Here is a 23,430-nt window from a genome sequence, read left to right as displayed (position 1 = left end):
TACACTACTCTCTCTAAAACCTTTGAAATTGTGGGCAAGATTGATATCAGACGGTAATTGCACATATCATTTTTATCACCAGACTTAAAAACTGGTATAATTCTAGCTATTTTTGTCCTTTTTGGTACAATTCCAGTTATCAAAGAGAGATTAATACAATAAGTCAATGGCCCCATGATTTTGTGCTGCGCATGGATGAAAGGGCTACTAGCACTATGCATTACAGTAAGAAAAAGTAAATTTTCATAAAATCAAAACTTTTATTTTTTCCAGTACTAAATGATCAATACATGTCTGACTGTTGAAACGAACCCAAAGAAAACCAAGAAAATCGCATTCATGACGATTTATGGTGATTTTATTTCTGTTACACCATTCCCCTGTTTCAAGATGGCGGCTCTGTTTGACGCATTCCGTCCAATGAACTGCCGTAGCCAAGGCGACATCTAGTCAAGTGTACATATCTATGTGAGATTACAACTCCGCCACTTTCGGTCTCGGACTGTCGGGCTGGGACTGTCGGTCTCGGACTGTCATGACGTATGGTTCCGCGCTTCTGCTGTTGGCCCTATCTCGAACTTTCAGTGCCTAGCACCATGTGCGACCCACGTGACGACCTGACGTGAAGTCAACGCCTTAGAAATTGCATTTTTTTCTGCCAGGTGAGGTGCTAAACTGTTAAAGCGAAATTAAACCCTAGATATTTTAGCCTGTTATCAGGGTTAATTTATTTCCATTTTGCATTTTACATGAGAAAAAAATTTATTTACACGATTTCGATAAATTAGATTGATGGTGTGTTGAAGCGAATTTTCGTAACGGTCTTTCGTAGACTAAATTAACCAGAATGCACTGCGCAAAACTGAGTCATTAGCACATCCTACTAACCAATGATCGATGCAGCCTTAAGGCATGTTCTACTTCATGCGGCGCCACGGGGAACGGCAGCAGTATGACGGCAAAGTTCCGCCAGAGCGATTTAAAAGCAAATTCCTTCGTATGATTTCCCAAATTGCTCTCGCTGTACTTTGAGGTCATCTGGCTTTCGATTCTTGCGGCACCGCATGAAGTGGAACAAGCCTAATATAGCTTCTTTTACCACTCAACCTGCTCTCAAATCAACTTAAGGTAATTTGAAGTTAGACAGCAGACGAACCCAACCAAACAGTAACTTCGCTTTTACCGTCTCTGAAGGGGAAATCACCAAAACCCTCAATAAAAGATGACTAGAACCTGTGCAGTTTGTGGATGCAAGGACAACAAATTCAAGCCACCGGGAGTTTTTATTGCTTACATCAACGCGGCCCTCAGTTGGCACACCACTACTCAAAAATTTGAATATGCACCCAGCACTTTTGTCAGGAGGATTTCGAGTACTGTTTTTCAGCACAGTTTACCCACAGACTCATGATCAAAATATCTTAAACATAATTTGGCTTAGTTGTTGCTTGTTTTGTGTAACTACGGTAAACATAGTACGCAGAAAGTTATTATCATGTTGTTGTTATTATGAACACAAGCAAAGCAAGCTAACGTTAGCTCATCCTGTGCAGCTGTCAAAGAACGTTATCAACTACTGTCAGTCATCTCGCATCAAGACCCGCCCCCATTCAGAAACGTTCAGAAAATGTAATAGAGACAGAGGCACCGCGTCATAACCACGCCCACCGGGGGGAACAATCCAACCATCTCCATTGACTTTGTATTGCGAGAGGCTGCCTTCTTGTCATTTCTGGCTTATAACAAAAAACAAAATAATGCCTAAAAGCTGCTGTGTGACAATATGTACAGCTAACAAGCCAAAGAACACAGAAATAAGTTTTTATAAGCTGTCGACTTCAAAAAAATAAGCGTTTAAAGACACAAAAGACACTACCGAATTGGTGCAAATTGACACTTCAAAACTTCTTGAAAAAAGTGTGTTTTTTCCTGCAAGCTTTGTAGTCATAAACATAGTAGAACATCTAAGGAACACTAATATACTAATTGGACACTTTAGTTTCTTAGCATGTTTTTATACAGTTTCGAAATGTTTTCTCTCTCCCAGAATTTGTCACTACCAGAACACAACAACATTTGATATAAAAATTAGGTTTTTAATAGCCTATTCTGATTTTTTTTACATTAACCTTCTAAATATATTTTTAAAATTTTTTTAAAGACAGTGTCATGGTTATATTGATTAGAAATATTATTTTAACAAAACTATAAGAGTGGTTCATCAAATTAAATGCATTTTGAAAGCAATATTTCTCTGTAATTGCCATACATGCACTTATACAGTTTGCAAATTTAATGATTCATTAGTTTAAATTTTTATCCAACTAAATAAAATTATGTCATCTTTTCTGATAACAAAACCTATTTTATTTTTCCAGAACATTATTTGTTTCGGTCGTGACATCAAATGTTCGGTAGTGACCACCATATTGGGTTGTCCATATTTTGTGTAAAAAGTAATTAGTTAGTCAAAAATGGTTGGCATTATGCAGTCAAAACATACAGCACAAAGAATATCTAACGCAACACCACATAAAAGCAGAAAAAACTGAAATTACTCTGAAGAGATGGCGGATAGATCAGACCTTGAAGGGATGCAAGATGCTGTGTTGATTTTCACATCTCTTGAGAAAAAGATGACTTAATGTATGTCCATATAAAACTTCAGGCCCACAGTATAAACTACAGAATTTGATGTGTGTGCACCCATGTCCATCTGTAATGTTGGTGTACTAATGTGTGCCTGTTTTTCCATTACATATTCTAACTTCTCTAAACCTCCTTAACTGATTCTCTTGTTGCTGAGTTTGACTTTTTTGAGTTTGAAGTAAACTTAATTTTTTATTTGATTTGAGGTAGGTTGAATCAATTTTCAGATAAAAGAACAAGTGAACGACCGGTATATCGGCCGATTTTTGCGAGTTTTATGTGTAATGTCATTGGCCGATTTGTGGCTGCTGTGTTCAGCGAGATTTTCCGGCATTATTTACAGACAGAAGTATAGTTTTTTAAGTTCAATAAATGTTACTTTTTTAAATTGAGACTTATAAAAATGACACGATGATGCCAAATGTTACATGTAAACTGAGTGAGCAAAAGAAGTATCGGCTCAAGAAAATAGTCTCTCTCAGTCTGTCCGCTCTACTATCATCTTTCCGTCTATGCATGTTGGTGATTCCTCTCTCTCTGTAGCTATCTCTACAAATTAATTAAAGATATTTACATTTACATTCTTAGTGTATTATATCCAATAAATATATTTTTGGTTTTAATTAACAAAAGTATTCAAAATGATACTTCTTAAAACAATGATAAAAAATAAAAATTATTTCATTTTTTTTAGTTTAATGGTGCAGGTTCTTTTAAATGACCATAACTTGCTCAATTTTCTACCAAATTTCAAACGGTTTGGTTTCTTACAAACGTTATCAACGTGGCTATAATTATGGATGCTTTAACATTTTTCATGAATTTTTTCTTTTTTTTAGTATAAGCATGCAGTGTCATAGGTACATCTTTGACATATATAACAAACCAAAACGTTTGAAAATCGGTAAACAATTGAGCAAGTTATGGTCATTTAAAAGTACCTGTACCATTATAACTCAATGCTACGAGTGAGCGAGCGTCATGTGGTAAGATGGCCGCCAAAATGCGGACGTTCCACTCGATTGGCCAGCAGCGCGGGCGAGACATCTGAGAAGGGTATTCCTGCACAACTGGAAGCTGCAGTTTTGTGACCGCAGTTTTGTGACCCTACGTTTTTGTGGCAGCGCCAACTATCGAACTGGCAGTGTTGCGAATTTGGCGACTTTGTCGCTAGATTTAGCGACTTTTCAGACCCCTTTAGCGACGACAAATCTAGCTACTTTTTCTGGCATTTTTGGAGAGTCTTCTCAACGAGCAGCTACCGCTCATTCCGCGGGCTCCACCCCCATACCAAAGCACTCACAGGCGGCCTCGTGCAGCAGAGCAGAGTCTCTCCCATCTGCAGTTGCAGTCAGGGCAGGAGATTATGTTCATCTCTTCGCGGCCAGACGGCAAAATCCTTTATGCGGGAAGCCGGAGCTGCCATATCCCGCGATGACTTACATTTATGGCGGGATATAAATAAATGGTCTTTTAATAAAATAAATCAATGTACAAAAATAAATGTGTTTGAGTAAGCTGAGCAGCAGCACATTCAGAATAGACAAAATGTACGGAGTTGACACGTTAATGAGCTATATACCTACAAAACAACGTTTCTTCTCACATATCATATTAGAAATAGTAGTGAGATTACTATATTGATATAATTATGTACAAACGTTATTACAAACTAAACCACCAGGGGCCCAGAACTGCGAAGTTCGGTAGGTGGCGTTGTCACGGGGGCGTGGGGTCGTGGAACTGCGGTCGTGAAGCTGCAGCCTCCGGTTGTGCAGGAATATACTATTGGAACATCTAGCCTTTATACATATCTATGAGGCTGTTTACACTTGGCATTAACATGTGTTTTCGTCGATCGGATCACAAGTGGACGACGTTAATGCCAGGTGTAAACGGTGTTCAAAACGTTTTGAGCTCGTCCACTTTCGACCACTTTCAACCACATTCAGAGGTGGTCGAAACCACTTTCGATCGGATCGCTTTGGAGTTGCGGAACGCACATGTGGTTGAATGCGTTCGAACAGCCACACGCGACCGCCTTCTCTCCGCCCATTTATCTAATCTGAGGTATTAAACACAAGTTTTATGTCTTTTTTGACTTCTGGCGTGAACATTCGGTGAACAGCGCTATTTTTAGCCTTTCATTGATAAAACTAAGCGGCTGATCTCCGTAGTTTCGTTTTGAAAGCGTGTGAAAGTTGCGCGATCCTATTTCATCAATTGCGCTGAAAATTCAAAGAAAGCTCTTACATACTCATGTACAAAACACTGTGCAGCATGTTTACTTGCTAAACAAGCAGTGCACTCCGACATAATATTAGCTTGCGTCCATATAAACTCATAATTACTCCCGCTCGGGTTTGAATGACAGCAGAGAGACTCGCCCACCGTCTCACAGACCACCCCCTCATAGTATTCAGCACAGAAGCGGTCGAAAGTGGACAAAAGAGACGGATTTAAATACCAGGTGTAAACGTAATGTGTCTCTCTCGTCCACTTGTGATCCGATCAATGAAAACACATCTTAATACCAAGTGTAAACAGCCCCTTTGAGTAGAACTGCGTCCACTAGGGGGAAACGTAGTCGGCGAACCACTTTTTTCTCCTTAAAGGCTGGGTTTTACTGTTCGACAGCTTATAAAAACTTACCCCGGATTTACACCGCACGGGTCTGCGTCGCGTTGCGGCTCAGAGGTGGCTTTGTTTCGTCTTCTACGCGGTGCCAACTCACACAAGAAGCGGATCAGAAGAGCAGCAGTAGAACGTCACGTGATTTTCCTGTCAGACGTTTTTCTTGATTTTCTTAGTTATAACATGGATAAGTTGGCTAAATGTTAATGTTTTGTTAGGATTCATTCTGTAGGCTATATTGTTTAGTTTTTTGAATTGTCCTGTTGTTCTGTAGTTAAAAAGTGAATAAACATAAAAATTCAGTTAGGATGGACAAATATTAAAGTATTTTGCTATGCATATTCCTCTAAAACACATCCTCAATTATGTTTATTTGTGAGCAAGATGATGTGAAATACGGGAGTCTGCACGAGGTGTTTATTTTGAAATTGACAGGATTTGTGACTTTTATTTAATATTTACGCTGCGGCTTCAACGTGGCGCGCGTCAAAAATAGACTAGGCACCTATCTTTAGCGAAGCGGCGCGTAGTGCAGCTTCTGGGACGCTCTTGGAACGTGCCGCGGCGCATCTGATGTAAACACAAGCATTGACTAGAATGACCGCGATCGGTTCCGGTTGCCTCTTCGGAGCCGTGGCGCGCCGCAGACTCGTGCGGTGTAAATCCGGGGTTAGCTTTCCAACACAGATATTGGAAAGGTCCCATAAGACACGTGACCTGTTTGAAATCCTGCACTTTCTTCTCGCCAGTATTTGCTTATTATTCATTATTTCTCTCTCCAGAAACCACTCGTATTTTTTATAACGATATATCTTGTTGCGATGACGCGTGGGCATTTTTGTGTGTTATAAGCTCATTTGCATGTGACACGATATATATGCTGCTGAATGATCTCTGCTTCAGCGCAAATAGTGATGAGCTAGCTTACATGATATCCGCTTCAGTCCAGTTTGCTGTCATTTCTTCTCGTGAATGTTGATCTGGATGTAAATATCTCATTTTAAAGAGCTGAACCATAACTTAATTGTTGCGATGACATGCAGAAGATTTATGGGACATGTTTGCGTTTACACAGAAGCTTGTCTGGCAATTTTACAAGTATTTTCTGTGAACAAAGTGCTGTGTGAATGGGGTGTATGTGTGTGGTTGTTTTCTTTTCAGGCAGCAAACATACTGTAACTATATATAAAAATTATAAATGTGTCAATAAAATATGAAAGCAACACAAATTAACACTATTGTATAATCTCTTTTATAAACTCTTTTGTTATGTGTCAAACTAATTTATTTTATGTGATTTTAAGAATTGGTTTCAAAGTCTTAATGTCATGGGACCATAATGTCTTGACTTGGATAGAAACACACTGAGAAAGAACTGTTCAGATTATTTAGTAACTGCTTTGTTCATTTTTACAATGATTACGTCTCCTGCCTTCTGCTATAGACCTATATGCAAACATGTCACACTTTCATTGCACAGACACCATATATTGGATTTTTTTTTTTACTTTACTTTATTAGTATTTTAATGACAATAACAGTCGAATGTAATGTTGTAAAAAAGCAAAGTCATTGTACATGTATACAAATGAAAATAAAGCCTTTAACAATATAACTGCACTTTTATTTGCACATTCAAGAGAGAATAATTTAAAATAATTTCTTTAAAAACATTATTTTATTTTAGGGGAGAAAAGGAAACAGTAGAATTCATAATCTTAAGACATAAGAAATATGATAAAAATTTGAAAATAACAACCTACCAGGATGATAGAAAAGAACGAGGTATTTGTATGTATTTGTAGGCAATCAATCAACTTTACTGAATGTGTGTTTTTTATAAGGCAGAATGAGTAAACCTGACTGTAAATGTTGGTCCTATAAATAAAGCTTCTGACTATAAAATGCAAGTTTTACATTTAAAGGCAGGGTTTATGATTTTGAAAAACTTTAGCTGAATAGCTGACAATCAAGTTACATCAGAAGACGTTGTGTTGATCTAACAAGCACATATTGTCCGAATGAGATATTTTTTGTTTGAAGTTAAATGAACTTCTGTCCTCTCTTCCAGTGAGTTTACAGATGAAAGAAAGACACAGATATAAAACATTAGCTGTAAGTTTTGTGTGAAGACACTTTCTGATCATCAGATGAGTAACTGCAGTTCACCTGACAGAAAACAATGAGATTAAAAACAACACAAAACACTTAAGATCAGACTGTTTTCTACATACATACTCCAAAGTATTACCTTCAGTTTGATGGAGTATTGAGGACTTATTCTGGACAACCATCAACTGATATTTCAACACAAGTTTAGTTCAGATCAGACATGATTTAGTCTTTATTGCATTTTGGTCTGGTTTTGTTTTCGTAGTTTTGTGACTTTGATTTATGTTTTTTTACTACCTAAAGAAAACGTGACACTTTTCCAACGTTTATAAAACATCACTTTTGTTAATATTTAGGGTGTGGTTTTTAAAACGTTTTTAAAATGTTGTAATGCAACATTACCTAATTAAAATGAAAATACAACGTTGTAAAAAATTTTGTGTTTGTATTTTTAATCTGATCATAATCTCTTTGTACTACGATGTACTCTCTTTATGACTTTAAAAGCTTGGTGTTTTGACTTTATTCTTCAGCATTTAATTTCCCGTTTTCTCTCTCCAGTACAGCAGGAGGCGCTGCAGCTCTTTAGTCCGCAGATAAACTCACTAAAGAAAGAAAGAAAGAGCGCGCGTGTGTGATGTGTTTGTGTATCCTCGGTGTTTTTCTCTCTTGCGTGTTTCATTAAGTGTAAACAGAGTCTTATCTCTGTGTATTTTAGTGTTGAGACATTGAGTAGGATCTAATCTGTCCATGCTGGATATATTGATGATTTCATCACAGAAATCTCTCAGCTGAAGAAAGAGGTGGCGGTACTGGAGACAAAGCTGAGGCCAAGAGGAGATTTAGCAATGACTCGAGAGGTTTGTTCAGCTTAAACATCATTTACCTGAATCAGACACATCAAATCATTTCTAATCTTGCTGTCTGTGTGTGTTGTGTTGTCAGGATGTGGATTGTTGTGAATCTTCAGTGTATGTGACTGATGATGGGAGTCTGGATTCAGTGTGGATGAACAGAGATCAGAGCCGCACACCACAGACACTGCTGGACTCTAAACTCTCTGAAGAGAAATCCAGACACACACAGGACTCCGATCTCAGTCTGACTTTACTCTGTTATACTGAGTCAAAGCCCACAGACACTCAGGACACTACAGTGTGTGACAGTAAACAGAGCTTACAGGAGGATCAAAACGCCACAGAGTCTCTGAATTCTGTCTGTAACGCTGGGGAACAGCAGCAGATCCTGCAGACCAAACTGAAGATGTGTTCAGTTAAACTCATCGACTGCATGAACCTCATGATGAAGATTAAAACTCAACCCACAGAAACCAAAACTGAACCCACAGAAACCAAACCTGAACCCACAGAAATCAAACCTGAACCCACAGAAATCAAACCTGAACCCACAGAAATCAAACCTGAACCCACAGAAACCAAACCTGAACCCACAGAAATCAAACCTGAACCCACAGAAGAGGAAGATCGAAATGAGGAACATGATGATTTTAATCCATCAGGTATGTCTCCTTAATTTTCGTTGTGTTTTGAACATTTTTAACTGTCGTGTGAGCAACGGTTTTGGGTTTTCAGTCATAAACTCACTAATTAAATGACCAAAAAGTGTAAGTACTAAAATGTTAAAGGAGTTTAAGATCTCTTTAATACTTATTAAGCAACATGCATGTGGGCTTAAAGGGTTAGTTCACCCTAAAATGATAATTTGATCATAAAACACTTACTCCTGTATTGTCCTTAACCCCGAAGTGCTCCGATTGTCTTCAGATCACATTTTTAGATATTTTTATTAAATTAGGGAGGCGTCTGTCTGTCACATTGACTTTGGTTAGTTTCACAATACTTTCCTCAGAAAATAATGAAGGACATCCCCAAAAAGGTCTATCAGTCAGTCAAAAATATAATAATATTGTGAAGTGACGAGAACACTTTTGTAGAGAAACCAAAACAAACGATTTTTTTTTATAATTTCCCTGGTTGTTCATGAGCAGACTGCGACACGTCACTTGCTGACGTAGTTGAAGATGTTTTTTTGTTTTTATCTGCTTTTTTATTTAAGTCATTATGCAAACATTGTCAACCCTAATCACCTAAAGCACCAAAATTAGCTGCTTCAGGTGTGTTTGTTTAGGTGTTGCAGCTAAACTCTGATACTGGCCCTCCAGGAGCAGGATTGGTGACCCCTGTTTTAAGTAGGGATGCACCGATCCGATATCTGGATTGGGTATCGGCGCGATCCGGGCCCTTTTTGCTAAATCGGTTTTCGGACTAACATGAACATTCGAATTCCGATACTGTGGGTGACCCGTAGATGTTACTGACAGGCGATGAAAAGGACAAAGTATTATAAAAGCACCATAAATGTTTTTATGCACTATATTCAAAGTCGTCTTAATTCACTCTATAGTCTATAGATTCATTTGAAGAAACAAATGCACATTTAAAGATATTTAAGTTCACAGAAACTCTAACTTACTCACACTGGTGGTGAAGCATATGGATGAAACGCATCCTTCACAAATGCACACACATGATAACTGCTATTTTAAAGATCTGATTTTATAAAGTCTCAGTAAGCCGTTGGATGGTTGCAATTCACTATGTGCTGAACACAGGGCGAATCTATTCTCTTTGTTATGAACTTTTCATTGCTATTGAGCGAGGATTCCCATGGAGGGTGCTTCAAGAGCATAAATTCTGCGCCCAGGAAGGCATAATCGTAGCGTACAGGATGATTTATGTTCATCAATTCTGCACTCAGGATCTGCATAAAAGGTCGGTCAATCGCATAATTCCCAAAATAACCATCTGCACACTAAAGCTGTGACAGTTTTGCGCAATTAAGGAAAATATATTTAGCATATTTATTTGATCAAATATGCCTATTATATGTTCTCCTAAACACTGCCATGATTATTAATAAACGTTTTTGTAACTTGTAAATCATTTAAAATTATTGTTTTTAAATGTAAATTATTCTAGATATAGCAGAAAACACTTTACACATTTAAGAATTTTATTATTAATTCAACAATGGTATCGGATTGGTATCGGGTATCGACAGATATACAAAGCCCAGGCATCGGTGCATCTCTAGTTTTAAGCATTTTCCCATGATTGGATATCGGTTTTATAATATCGGCTTGAGCGATAAATGCCGCCATCTTGTGACCGTTTTGAGATTTGTGCGCTGAACGCCATTTCACCACTGAGGAGAGGAGACAACAACAGCATGCACACCAAATATGACGGCGGAGTGACGCAACTTCATTAAAAGGACTTTAAGTGTACTTACTTTGCTCTAATTAAGCAATTTATGTAACATAACAGACATTAATGCACAGATGAGATGTGTTATAAATGCCTGAAAAGCAATCTATGCAGCTTGACTAAGAATTGAAACTCACAGAGTCACGTAAATTGATTCATCAAATCCTTTCCCAGTAACAACGTAGCTTTACATGAATTAAACAGCCATGAATGAATGTTTGTGGAAATAACAATGCTGAATTAATTTTTTTTGTTTGTTTTTATGTTTATTAGTAGCCTTTTAAACTATTGCTGTTCACTTACCAGGTTGAAGGCTGAAGTTATATTAACATTAACAAAATAAACATTATTCTGCTAAAAATCTTAATAAATGTCTGTGGACATTAAAGGCACACAAGGCAAGTCTGAGTATTATTTCTCTACTAGCTCCCCCTAGTGTCTGGGAGTAAATGCTTTCTATATCTGAGACTTTACGAGACTGAAGGACACCGGGTCGAATACAGCGAACTTGCAAGTGGGGTATTCTTCCTACAGACGGTAGGGGCGGGCGAGAGAGTCTTCATTCGTCATGTAGTGAGTCATTTAACCATATACCGACTTACGAAGATAATTTATTAACATAAAAATGCTGCCTTGTGTCCCTTTAATTAATTATTTATTACCTCCACTATAGCTAGTTTGATAAAGTTGATGTATGAGTAAATGCATAGATAAACAGCGTTTTGTCAACAGCCATTTAAAAAACTATAACAACAAAATATGAATTATTCTGAGTAGGGATGGTAACAATAAATTGATCTTTGATTAATTGGCGATAAATTAAATTGATACAACTTAAGGATTTTCGCAAAACCAAGCACGTGTGCGCTGTGCCTGTGCAAAGCACATACAAATGGTGAAAACAAGCTGTAGAAGTTTAACTAGCCATGAGCACAGTGATGCTCGATGCCAAACACACACCTGGGCTTTTTAACATCATGCGAGACGAGGCTGCCTGCTAACACAACGAAATGGCATCCGCAGTAGGGCTGTCACTTTTGAGAAAAATCAAATTCGAACGGATCAAATTGTATCCGAATATAATTGAATATCTAGGTGCCCCCCTCCGCGAGTCACATGATCGCGCGACAGTCACATGATCATTTCAAATCCGTTTACAAGACAAATGATGTTGTTGTTTAATATAAAGTTTACATTGCGTTGCAAAATTTTTGAAATTATCTTCATACATGCTAGTTTCATATTGGGAACGTATTAACAGGCTTTTTATTCTGCTATACTTAAGCAATATCGCTCGAGTGGGAGTGTGATATAGCTATATCTTTCTTACAACTTCCGTATTTATGACTGGAAATATGCAGTCGTCATGGAACTCTACTTCCTCCGCAGTCAAGGCAACGTAAAAAGCCATATCTGTTTCATTTATTCCCTGTTAATGGTGAAGTTGGGCTATCCAGGGGGATGAAGGACCAAACTTCACGATAAAAAAGTGGAGCACTTATGGATGCAGCTGACACTTTACTTAAGACGACTAAATTTAACTATTTTGCTGTTTTCCTTGAAATGAGTTCACCCCGACATGCAAACATACGCACACAGAAATTACCAGACAAAAATGTTAACTGATGATGATAGGATCCGGCTAACGTTATTGTTGTTACACACAAGAGGTTCACTTGGCAAATCTGCTAATGAAGTTGTGTGGACTTTTGATCCATTTTAAACTTGCCCGGATTTATGTTTTTCTGGTGTGTAGACGCTTGACAGGAACTCCGGTTCCACAACGATTACGTATTTCTGGTTATTGTGAGAAAGGTCTATACAAATACGGTTAGGATACTGAAAGCAAAGACTCTCTTTAGGGAAGCCCAGAAGATTACAATTATTTAATCAATTGCTCTGAAATGAGCATGTTTAGCAACAACACAAGCAGCTTTCTTTTAAAAAACTCGCAAGTGGACAAAAAGGCCGATTAAAAGTGTAAGTGGAATGTGTCTCTCTCGTCCACTTCTAATCCAATCGACCAAAGGTGTCTTAATAACCAGGTGTAAAAATGTTGTGAAGACACCGCGTGACTGCCGCTGCCTGAACTGAGAGACCACTGACTGAATTAAATGGACAAACAAGTACTTACATCATTCAAAAGCATTTGTTTGTTCTGTGAAAAACGTTCATATCGGCTGCATATCTGCGGCTTATATGCCGATACAGCTATATTTGCGACAGGCTCATATCGGCGATTAAAATTGGCTAACCGATAAATCGGTCGGGCTCTGTTTATTACATTGTATGTAAAGAGGGAGTGATTGTTATTATTATAAGGATTTGTTCAGTTGACTCATGTTGTTGTAAGTATGTCAAAAACAGTAGTATAACAGTAAATAAAAATTGGTTCAGCATATCGGTTATCGGGCAAATAAGTTCCAAATAGTCGGAATCGATAAAAAAAATTCATTATCTGTCGATCTCTACTGAAGACAATCTGAGCTCTTGGGGGTTTTAAAAAATTGTTCATCTCATTTTAGAAGTGTCATCATATAATGCAACAAGGATTGTGAAAGTCGTTGTCTGTACAAATAAAAAATATTGCTCCATTTGACGACTCCTACAAAAATGTGGATTACTCATAATCATGCATAACATTAATAGGCAGTTTCCTGGACAGGGATTAGACTAGTCCTAGACTAAAATAAATGTAAAAGCTGTTCAAACTGACAACAACTTACACTGACATATCTTAAAATACATCAGTGCCCTTTGTTTGGCCTCAAAATGCACACCAGTAATGTTTTAGTAAGGCATGTTTGTTAAAACTAGTTATATTCCTTAATTAAACTAAGACCTAGTCCTGATTTAAGCTAATCCTTGTCTGGGAAACCACCCTATATGTTTTGTCATTGATCACTAGTTATATTGTTATTATTTTAATAAAATATTAACAAGAATAATTACAATTTGTTTGCTGTGTACAAATGTTGGTTTATTTGATGTGCAATGACCCATCTGTAATAACAGGACTCACACCTGTCTTCTGTCTATATGTGTGAATCTAGAAAAAGATACAGAATCTCAATTCTTCATCCTTCTTTGTGCAAATAAGAGTAAAAAGACAATTTAATTGTTTCATGTTTCTTTCAGATGTGAAGAGTGATTCATGTTTGGATATAGAAATAATGTCCTCAACATCAAAAGAGCGACTGACGGCACAAACTCTTTCCTGCATCACCTGTGGAAAGACATTCAGCTCACAGAGACATTTAGAGAGACATGAGAGAAAACACACAGAAAAGAAACACTTCACCAGATCTGAGATCAGCTTTACTACCTTACCAGAGAAGAAACTTCATTCAGAAGACCACAGAGAGAAGAAGAAGAAGAAAAAGCAGTTTCACTGTGAACAGTGTGGGAGGATTTGTGTCTCTTCCTCTAAACTAAATATTCACATGAGGACACACAGTGATGAAAAGCCTTTCAACTGCACTGAATGTGGAAAATACTTTAAAACCAAAAACAATCTTAAAGTTCATCTAAGACTTCATACAGGTGAAAAACCTTTCAAATGCTCTGAGTGTGAAAAGAGCTTCTCTAATTCATCTCATTTAAGGGTTCACCAGAGAGTTCATACAGGAGAAAAAACGTACGAGTGTCCTCACTGTGAGAAGAGATTTAGCTGTAAACGTGTTCTGAAGACACATGTGCGTTCACACACCAATGAGAGACCGTATCAGTGCAGTGAATGTGACAAAACCTTTAGGGATTCAAGTTCATTAAAAAAACACCAGACTATTCACTTTAAAGAGAAACTCTATCAGTGTTCACACTGTGATAAACGTTTCTCTCATAACTATAAGCTGATAATCCATGAGAGAGTTCACACTGGAGAAAAACCTTACAAATGCTCACAATGTGACAAGACTTTTAACTATTCACGTTACTTAAAAGCCCATCAAACAGTTCACACTGGAGAGAAACCTTATCACTGTAGTGTCTGTGGGAAGAGTTTTAGTCACAAATCAAACTTTCTAAGGCACCAGAAAGTTCATACAGGTGAAAAACCTTACAAATGCTCTCAGTGTGACAAGACGTTTACTTACTCATCTAACTTAAAAGCCCATCGGAGAGTTCACACTGGAGAGAAACCTTATCACTGTAGTGTCTGTGGAAAGAGTTTCTCTTGTTCATCTCAATTCAGAGTTCATCAGAGAGTTCATACTGGAAAGAAACCTTATCACTGTAGTCTCTGTGGTAAGAGTTTCTCTTGTTCATCTCAATTCAGAGTTCATCAGAGAGTTCATACTGGAGAGAAACCTTATCACTGTAGTCTCTGTGGGAAGAGTTTTAGTGTAAAGGATACCTTACTAAGGCACCAGAGAGTTCATACAGGTGAAAAACCTTACAAATGCTCTCAGTGTGACAAGACGTTTGCTTATTCAGGTCCCTTCAGAGTCCATCAGAGACTTCACACTGGACAGAACCTTTAACTCTTTCCCCACCAACGTTTAAAAAAAGTTGCCAGCCAGCACCAGCTTTTTTCATGATTTTCACAAAAGTTTAATGTCTTCCAGAAAATGTACAATATATCAAATAAAGAAATAGACCCTCTGCTTTCAAACAAAAAAGACGTTTCATCCTACCTTCATTAGTTATCTTGTATTGTGGAAAGCCGGAATTACTCGTCATTGGCAGGGAAGCCTTTTTTTACTACAACAATGGTGGAAAACCGGAACGTGAATAATAGACTGAGGAGGAGAGCATCTAAAGCGCTAACAGAGGGGTGTGTGGTGTGCTGCTTTTGGGCTTCCAGGGCCACTTTTAGGATGTAACTATATGACTGCAGGTGAAGGTGGCAATGTGATAAATATTGCATCTACTTTGACGTATGAGTAGTAGTGGTGTCCCATTTCTTAGGGGAATATTATTAACCCTTCCCCTGTTCACACTGTTGTAGGAGGCAAGGTTAAGGGTTAGGCGTATAAAATAGAATTGGCTTCAGCTGGCACAGAGGAGGACTTGAATCTGGAGTGCATTCATGAGCGACCACATTCAAAATAACAAGTATTTTGTTATAATGTGCAAATGTTTTTTCTGAAATAGTTTTTTCTATGTGCTTTGGTGGGCAGAGAAGTTCTGAATTGATATACATTGTGTAATATGTAGTCCTGACTCATTCTCTTTTGATAATCATGTCGTATTGTTATCATGTGTATATTTGGCGTTTCCAAGTGCACTTTTTCTGAAAGGACGCCTGGACTTTTTTTAAATAAAAGCTCACAGAAACAACATTGTTTGGAGTATAATTCTCAAATTTGAATCACAGCATGGTCAGACATTCAGTTTTCCTATATGGTGTCCCCAGGTGTCTTACATGACCATTTCATACCTTTTTTTGCTAAGTGAATGTTATTTAAAGAAAAACGGAAGTCATGTATATTTTACCTTGTTTTAGTCTGTTTCTTTACTACTCTGAGTTGTTATGACTATTAGGCAACCATATGTCAAGTGTCTAGTTTCAAACAAGACCAGAATTATGAATATAGACCATAGGGTTTAAGAGCTGCAGACGTTTTAGTTTGGAGTTGTTGTTTTTCAGAAAACGCTCAAAAATAGAAGTGCTGGCTAACAGGTTATACTTTAAAAACTGTTATACTGCAATGAAAGATATAACTATTTAAGACTTTGGGACTTTATTTTAGTTGGGCATCAAGTAATTGGGACTAAAGATAAATCAAGTTTAAAATAAAAACATTCCTTTTAATATTACTATTATATATACTTTGATTAATTGTGATTTAAGTTTTGTTAAGACAACCATTGTTTTTTATTGTTAGCATTTTGATTATGTACTTTTTCACAGATGCTGTTACAAAAGCAACCAGAACACGCAGCATCTGCAATGACCGAGAGCAAGAAGGGGGAAAGCAGAAGGACTAGAAGTTGATATTCAATAAAGAAACTGTTGCCTCTATTTTCTAATAAGTGATTTTACGGGGTTTGTTTAATAAAATCCACAGACCCGGTTTTGCACAAATTCATGCATTTTTTTACATTAATTTACAGACAGGTAAAAGATGAAATACCGCAGAAATATGAAAGTGATACCACAAGAATATTACATGCTTTACAACAAAATCCTGTGGTAAGTAGTTTAGAAATATGAAAGTAATACCACAAGAATATTACAGGAATACGACAAAATATTATGAAAGTAATACCACAAGAATATTACAGGAATACAACAAAAATATTATATAACAGAATCCTGTGGTAATTACCGCAGAAATACTGCAGTAATATTACATTACAACAAAATCCTGTGGTAAATAAATACTATCGAAATATGAAAGAAACACCATAAGAATATTACAGACGTTACAACAAAATTCTGTGGTAAAGTGTCCCAAAAAACAACACAATACCTGTGGTAAATACTACAGAAATATGAAAGTAATAACACAAGAATATTACTACAAGAATATTATATAACAGAATCCTGTGGTAATTACCACAAAGATATGAAAGTAATACCACACAATCCCACAAGAATATTTCATACTTTACAACAAAATTCTGTGGTAAATACTACAGAGATATGAAAGTAATACCACAAGATTACTGCAGGAATATTACAGATGTTACAGCAAAATCCTGTGGTAAAGTGTCCCAAAAAACAACACAATACCTGTGGTAATTACTACAGAAATATGAAAGTAATAACACAAAAATATTACAGGAATACTGCAGTAATCTACTTGACAACAAAATTGTGTGGTAAAGTGTCCCAAAAAACAACACAATACCACACAATTTTGTGTGGTATCTGTGATGCTTTATCACATGATATGCTACAGGATTTCCACAGAACATTTTTGTAAGAGATTTTATGATATTTCAACATTAGTTTAGTTCAGATCAGACTTGATTTAGTCTATATTCTTATTAATCTGAACTACAGATTTTAAATGCAGTGTAGGGCTGTAAGTCAGACTTGGTGCTCTATGCCCTGATTTGAAGATCGTTTTCTGCAATAAAGATTACAGCTTGAGGAAATCAAAGTCTTCTGGTCTTCACTAAAAAGTTTTCCAACACGTTTTCATAATGTTGTAATAAGATGTTTAAAGAACCTCATGAACATACCAAAATACAACCAGTGTATATTGGTTTAAATGTATCTGTATTAATAGTGTTTTGTTTTATAATGGTAGGCAGGGCTGGATTGGTACTGGGGCATACCAGTCATTTTCTTGGTGGGCCGACATACTTTCAAATAAACACCTGTATGGTCATTGGTCAAAATGTTCTTTAAAATTCTTATTTCAAGGTTTACCAGCTTAAAAAATGTTGCATTTTGGCCTGGATTTGTATTAGTAGTGAACAGATGTAATTTACGTTTTTTCCTAAAGAAAACCTGCCAATAGGTATTGTCCAACGTTTATAAAACGTCCTTGTTGTTATTTAGGGTGTGGTTTTTTAAAACGTTTTTAAAATGGTGTACCGCAACATTACCTAATTACAATGAAAATACAACATTGTTTGTGTTATTAATCTGATCGTAATCTCTTTGTCGTACAATATAGGTCTACTATCTTTATAACTTTAAAAGCTTGATGTTTTGTCTTTATTCTTCAGCAATTATTTTCCCACCCCTTCTTTTCATTTAGTCATTACTTTATACAATAGTTTGTGATGATTTTTGGCCATAATTGAGACGCATACTTGTTTTGTTAAATCCATTGTAAAGCAGTGAGCGTCTTCTGTCTCCAGTACAGCAGGAGGCGCTGCAGCTCTTTAGTCCGCAGATAAACTCTCTAAAGAAAGAAAGAAAGAGCGCGCGTGTGATGTGTTTGTGTATTCTCAGTGTTTTTCTCTCTTGCGTGTCATTGACTGTAAACAGAGTCTTGTCTTTGTGTATTTTAGTGTTGAGACGTTGATGATGAGATGTGCTGTTCTTTAAATCAGTATGAACTGATCTGTTCATGCTGGATATATTGATGATTTCATCACAGAAATCTCTCAGCTGAAGAAAGAGGAGATTTAGCAATGGATCGAGAGGTTTGTACAGCTTAAACATCATTTACCTGAATCAGACAACATAAAATCATTTCTAATCTTACTGTCTGTGTGTGTTGTGTTGTCAGGATGTGGATTGTTGTGAATCTTCAGTGTATGTGACTGATGATGGGAGTCTGGATTCAGTGTGGATGAGCAGAGATCAGAGCCGCACACCACAGACACTGCTGGACTCTAAACTCTCTGAAGAGAAATCCAGACACACACAAGACTCCGATCTCAGTCTGACTTTACTCTGTTATACTGAGTCAAAGCCCACAGACACTCAGGACACTACAGTGTGTGACAGTAAACAGAGCTTACAGGAGGAACAAACCTCCAAAGAGTCTCTGGATTCTGTCTGTAACGCTGGAGAACAGCAGCAGATCCTGAAGATGTGTTCAGTTAAACTCATCGACTGCATGAACATCATGATGAAGATTAAAACTGAACCCACAGAAATCAAAACTGAACCCACAGAAATCAAAACTGAACCCACAGAAATGAAAACTGAACCCACAGAAATGAAAACTGAACCTACAGAAATCAAAACTCACCCCACAGATATCAAAACTGACCCCACAGAGATCAAAACTGACCCCACAGAGATCAAAACTGAACCCACAGTGATCAAAACTGAACCCACAGAAGAGGAAGATCGCAATGATGAAGATGATGATTTTATTCCATCAGGTATGTGTCCTTAATTATTGTTGTGTTTTTAACATTTTTAACTCATGTGAGCACCTGTTTTGGGTTTTCAGTCACATACTCATTAATTAAAAGACCAAAAATATATATACTAAAATGTTAAAGGATTATTGAGCAATAGCCATGTATGCTTAAAGGGTTACTGGTAGTTCACCCCAAAATGATAATTTGAACATAAATCACTTACTTCTGTGTCGTCCTAAACCCACAAGTGCTTCGATTCTCTTCAGAACACATTTTTAGATATTTTTTATTAAATTCAGGAGGCTTCTGACTGTCCCATTGACTTTAGTTAGTTTCACAATCCTTTCCTCAGAAAATAATGAAAGACATCGCCAAAAAGGTCCATCAGTCGTTCAATAATATAATATTATTAAGGGACTTTAGGTAGTTAAACGTTACCTGCTGACGTAGTTGGGAATGTCTTTTGTTTTTATCTGCTTTTTTATTTAAACCATTATGCAAACAGTAGCTCATTACTATCCTCACGTAACAAGAAGTGAAACTGAAAGCATAATTAAACCCATTATTCCTTTCGTGTTCATGTCTGAGATGCGCGCTCCTCTGCATCCCGGGTGCGCTCTTCACAAGTACGCGTTTGTGCTTGTGCTCAGCAAAAAGCGCAAACTCAAGTAATTTAAAAATAATAAGTCCTTTTGTTTTCAGAGACTAAAATTGTTTTAGCGTTTCTTTTTTTCTACCAGGGATTTTGAAATTTAGCGAGCCCTCATTGTATATGTTTTTTTTTTACTTACTTGATACGGACTGCAGTGCAGTCACTGTGGTGCCAAGCTGGGGGTCAGAGACAGAGGAAGAGGCAGCGGAGGACGGTCGGCGCAGCACGTCAGAGACGGGGCACACATTTATTTCTACTCAATGAACGAGGTGCTTTATTACGTTCGATATGCACCCTCCTATGCACAAAACAGACACTTCTTCATTGGTGTTCAGCGGTTTCTTTTTCCGGTCGGCGGACTGTGAAATGAAACTAGGACTCGAAATTTAAACTTTTGAATGATTCCGGGAAAATCGCAAAGCTAGTCCCGGTTCAAATCGATTCTCGATTCCCAAGCCTAATCTTCCATGTATGCCCTCTTGTCTGCTCTTATCTTCTTCTTTACAATTCGGTCTACTTCCCTGTATTCCGATTTGTGCTTCTCTTGCAGCCTCTCAGACTTTGTTGCCAGTTATCAGTTGTTATCCATTCCTTCTTTTTATGATTTGTTGTTCCCTGACAAGCTTCGCTGGTTTCTAAATATGTTTTCTTGATTTGTTCCCGCTTGTTATTGCTTTGATTAGTATCTGGTTGCGTGAGGTCCTCATGTCGGTCAGAGCTTGGAACCTATTATTTAACTTCAGGATGAAGGCAGTTTTAATTTTGGGGTCACATAGTATCCCTACATGGAGACGTTGTCGGGCCATTTCTTTTTGTCCTGATCTCCTTAATTTGAGCTTCAGGACCGCTGTTACCAGATGGTGGTCACTATTGACATCCGCTCCTCTCCTTACTCTGACATTCAGAAATAATGTCAGTTGCCATTTATCATAAGGTGGTCTATCTGGTTCTTGTCTTGATAGCTACCCCTTCACCCCCGTGTTGGTCCTCTGTTTGCCCGATTCTGTCCATCTGCTCTCACTGATGCCCAGTATGTGCAGATTTTAGCGCCTCGTTTGAGATGTTACTTGGGCCGTTTTTCCTGCCTCGTACATGGTTCGTACATTCCAGAAACCGATCTTGTTCTTAATTTTGGTGATCAGGACTTCCAACTTCCTGTCAGTAGCTTCCTTTCGGCTTTCACTACTGCCAATCATAAAAGTATCATTCGATGACCTTGAAAGCCCATCCCACACAGTAGTGTTAATTTCCCCTGTTGCTGTTTCTGTAACAAAACTTTTTTATGGTACTGGGTTGTTAGCCCTGTGACCAACCCCCAACCAATGATAGAACAGCTTTTAACTGGACATTGTACTGTTGCTGCAACCTGAGGAGCCTCCTAGCTGCTACAAGCACACTCTGAAAGTGTCGGTCTGCAGTCCCCTGCCTGCAGAAGAGTGTCTGATACCAGGCACTGTTGCGCTTTTCAACCACATGGGGGAGCTGTAAGTCATTTTTACATGGAAACTACATAGTGTTGCTTTAAACTAAGCATGTGTGGAGGGGATTTTTTTACCCGCAGGAGGAAAATCTCTGGTTATAAAAATATCCGCGTCCGTGTGGACTAGGCCTATATGTGTGAATCTAGAAAAAGATACAGAATCTCTATTCTTCATCCTTCTTTGTGTAAATAAGATTGAAAAGATTTAATTGTTTCATGTTTCTTTTCAGATGTGAAGACTGATTCATGTTTGGATATAGAAATAACGTCCTCAACATCAAAAGAGCGACTGACAGCACAAACTCTTTCCTGCATCACCTGTGGAAAGACATTCAGCTCACAGAGACATTTAGAGAGACATGAGAGAAAACACACAGAACAGAAACTCTTCACCAGATCTGAGATCAGCTTTACTACATTACAAGAGAAGAAACGTCATTCAGAAGACCACAGGGAGATGAAGAAGAAGCAGTTTCACTGTGAGCAGTGTGGGAAGATTTTTGTCTCTTCCTCTAAACTAAATATTCACATGAGGACACACAGTGATGAAAAGCCTTTCAACTGCACTGAATGTGGAAAATACTTCAGAACCAAAGACCATCTTAAAGTTCACCAGAGACTTCATACAGGTGAAAAACCTTTCAAATGCTCTCAGTGTGACATGACATTTGTTCAGTCAAGTAACTTCAAAGCTCATCAGAGAGTTCATACAGGAAAGAAACCTCATGTCTTTGCTCACTGTGGAAAGAGCTTCTCTAATTCATTTGAATTAAAAGTCCATGAAATAGTTCATACTGGAGAAAAACAACATCAATGTAGTCTCTGTGGGAAGAGTTTTAGTCACAAATCAACCTTACTAAGGCACCAGAGAATTCATACAGGTGAAAAACCTTTTAAATGCTCTCAATGTGACAAGACGTTTACCCAGTCAGCTTCCTTAAAATCCCATCAGAGAGTTCACACTGGAGAGAAACCTTATGTCTGCGCTGAATGTGGAAGGACCTTCTCCAGATCATCTCAATTCAGAGATCATCAGAGATGTCATACTGGAGAGAAACCTTATGTTTGTGAACACTGTGGAAAGAGGTTCTCTTATCCATGTAAATTAAAAGTCCATCAGAGAGTTCATACTGGAGAGAAACCTTTCAAATGCTCTAAGTGTGACAAGATGTTTACTTGTTCAAGTAACTTAAAATCCCATCAGAGAGTTCATTCTGAGAGAAACCTTAACACTGTAATGTTTTCGGTAAGAGTTTATCGACAGTCAAACCTTGTAAAGCACCAGTGACCTTAATAAGGTTATGACACCAAAAAGTTGTGTAAAGTTTTAAATATTGTTTAAAGTTAATAGTAAAATAAGAACAAATAATCAAATTATGAGCAATATCGCAGATAAATACAACCGAACCTACAAATGAAATAAAACACTGCTGTTCAGGTTTTCAGATTGATCTAACAGTACTGTATTGTGGAGGACGAAAAATTACTTAAAGGTCCTATATTTTAAAGCTTTCTAGAGTTTTATTTTAGGTTATGATATTTTATTTCATGATAGTATATTTTTACAGCTTCTCTTTCAGGAGAACAGGTGGGTTTTGCCTGTAATAAATAATATTCATTAGCCTCTTTTCTGATAGGCCTGTTGTTTTGAGAGTGAAATACGCAGTTGAAATAACATTACCCATGGAAGTACACTAAATGTTGGTTTCTGTACACTAAGAGGCGGTTTCCTGAACTGGGATTGGACTAGTCCTAGTCTAAAATAAATGTAAGAGCTGTCCAAGCTGAAAACAACTTGTTCCTTGATAAGTAGTAATTTAAATCACCATCATCTGCTTTCAGAAGCAGCAGCTGGTGATGGCGCTTTACTAATAATCTATGGCGGGTTATTTGTG

At 37.5% G+C, this 23,430-nt stretch overlaps 1 protein-coding gene across 2 annotated transcripts; it reads left to right on the top strand.

Annotated features, from left to right (window-relative positions):
- Nucleotides 1–7,985: 7,985 nt before the first annotated feature.
- Nucleotides 7,986–22,980, top strand: LOC129437101 (uncharacterized). Of its 2 annotated transcripts, none has more exons than XM_073862510.1 (3): nucleotides 7,986–8,255; nucleotides 8,341–8,914; nucleotides 21,766–22,980. In XM_073862510.1, exons 1-3 carry the CDS (start codon nucleotides 8,244–8,246, stop codon nucleotides 22,821–22,823), a joined length of 1,644 nt encoding a protein of 547 aa, XP_073718611.1. In that variant the 5' UTR covers nucleotides 7,986–8,243; the 3' UTR covers nucleotides 22,824–22,980. The 2 variants fall into 2 exon arrangements, with proteins under 2 accessions (XP_073718611.1, XP_073718610.1); XM_073862509.1 differs by lacking the exons at nucleotides 7,986–8,255; nucleotides 8,341–8,914 and adding exons at nucleotides 18,039–18,731; nucleotides 18,818–19,421.
- The last annotated feature ends 450 nt before the right edge of the window (nucleotides 22,981–23,430 follow it).

This window comes from Misgurnus anguillicaudatus, chromosome 24 (assembly GCF_027580225.2).
Source record: "Misgurnus anguillicaudatus chromosome 24, ASM2758022v2, whole genome shotgun sequence".
Classification (NCBI taxonomy): Eukaryota; Metazoa; Chordata; class Actinopteri; order Cypriniformes; family Cobitidae; genus Misgurnus; species Misgurnus anguillicaudatus.
Note: the sequence above shows the minus strand (reverse complement) of the source record. Positions and strands in the feature narration are given on the sequence as shown.

Bases quoted from the DNA above. Each gene is read 5' to 3' on its own strand.
- LOC129437101 (XM_073862509.1), top strand. The intron at 19,422-21,765 runs GTATGTGTCCTT...GTTTCTTTTCAG, and splicing joins TGATGATTTTATTCCATCAG to ATGTGAAGACTGATTCATGT.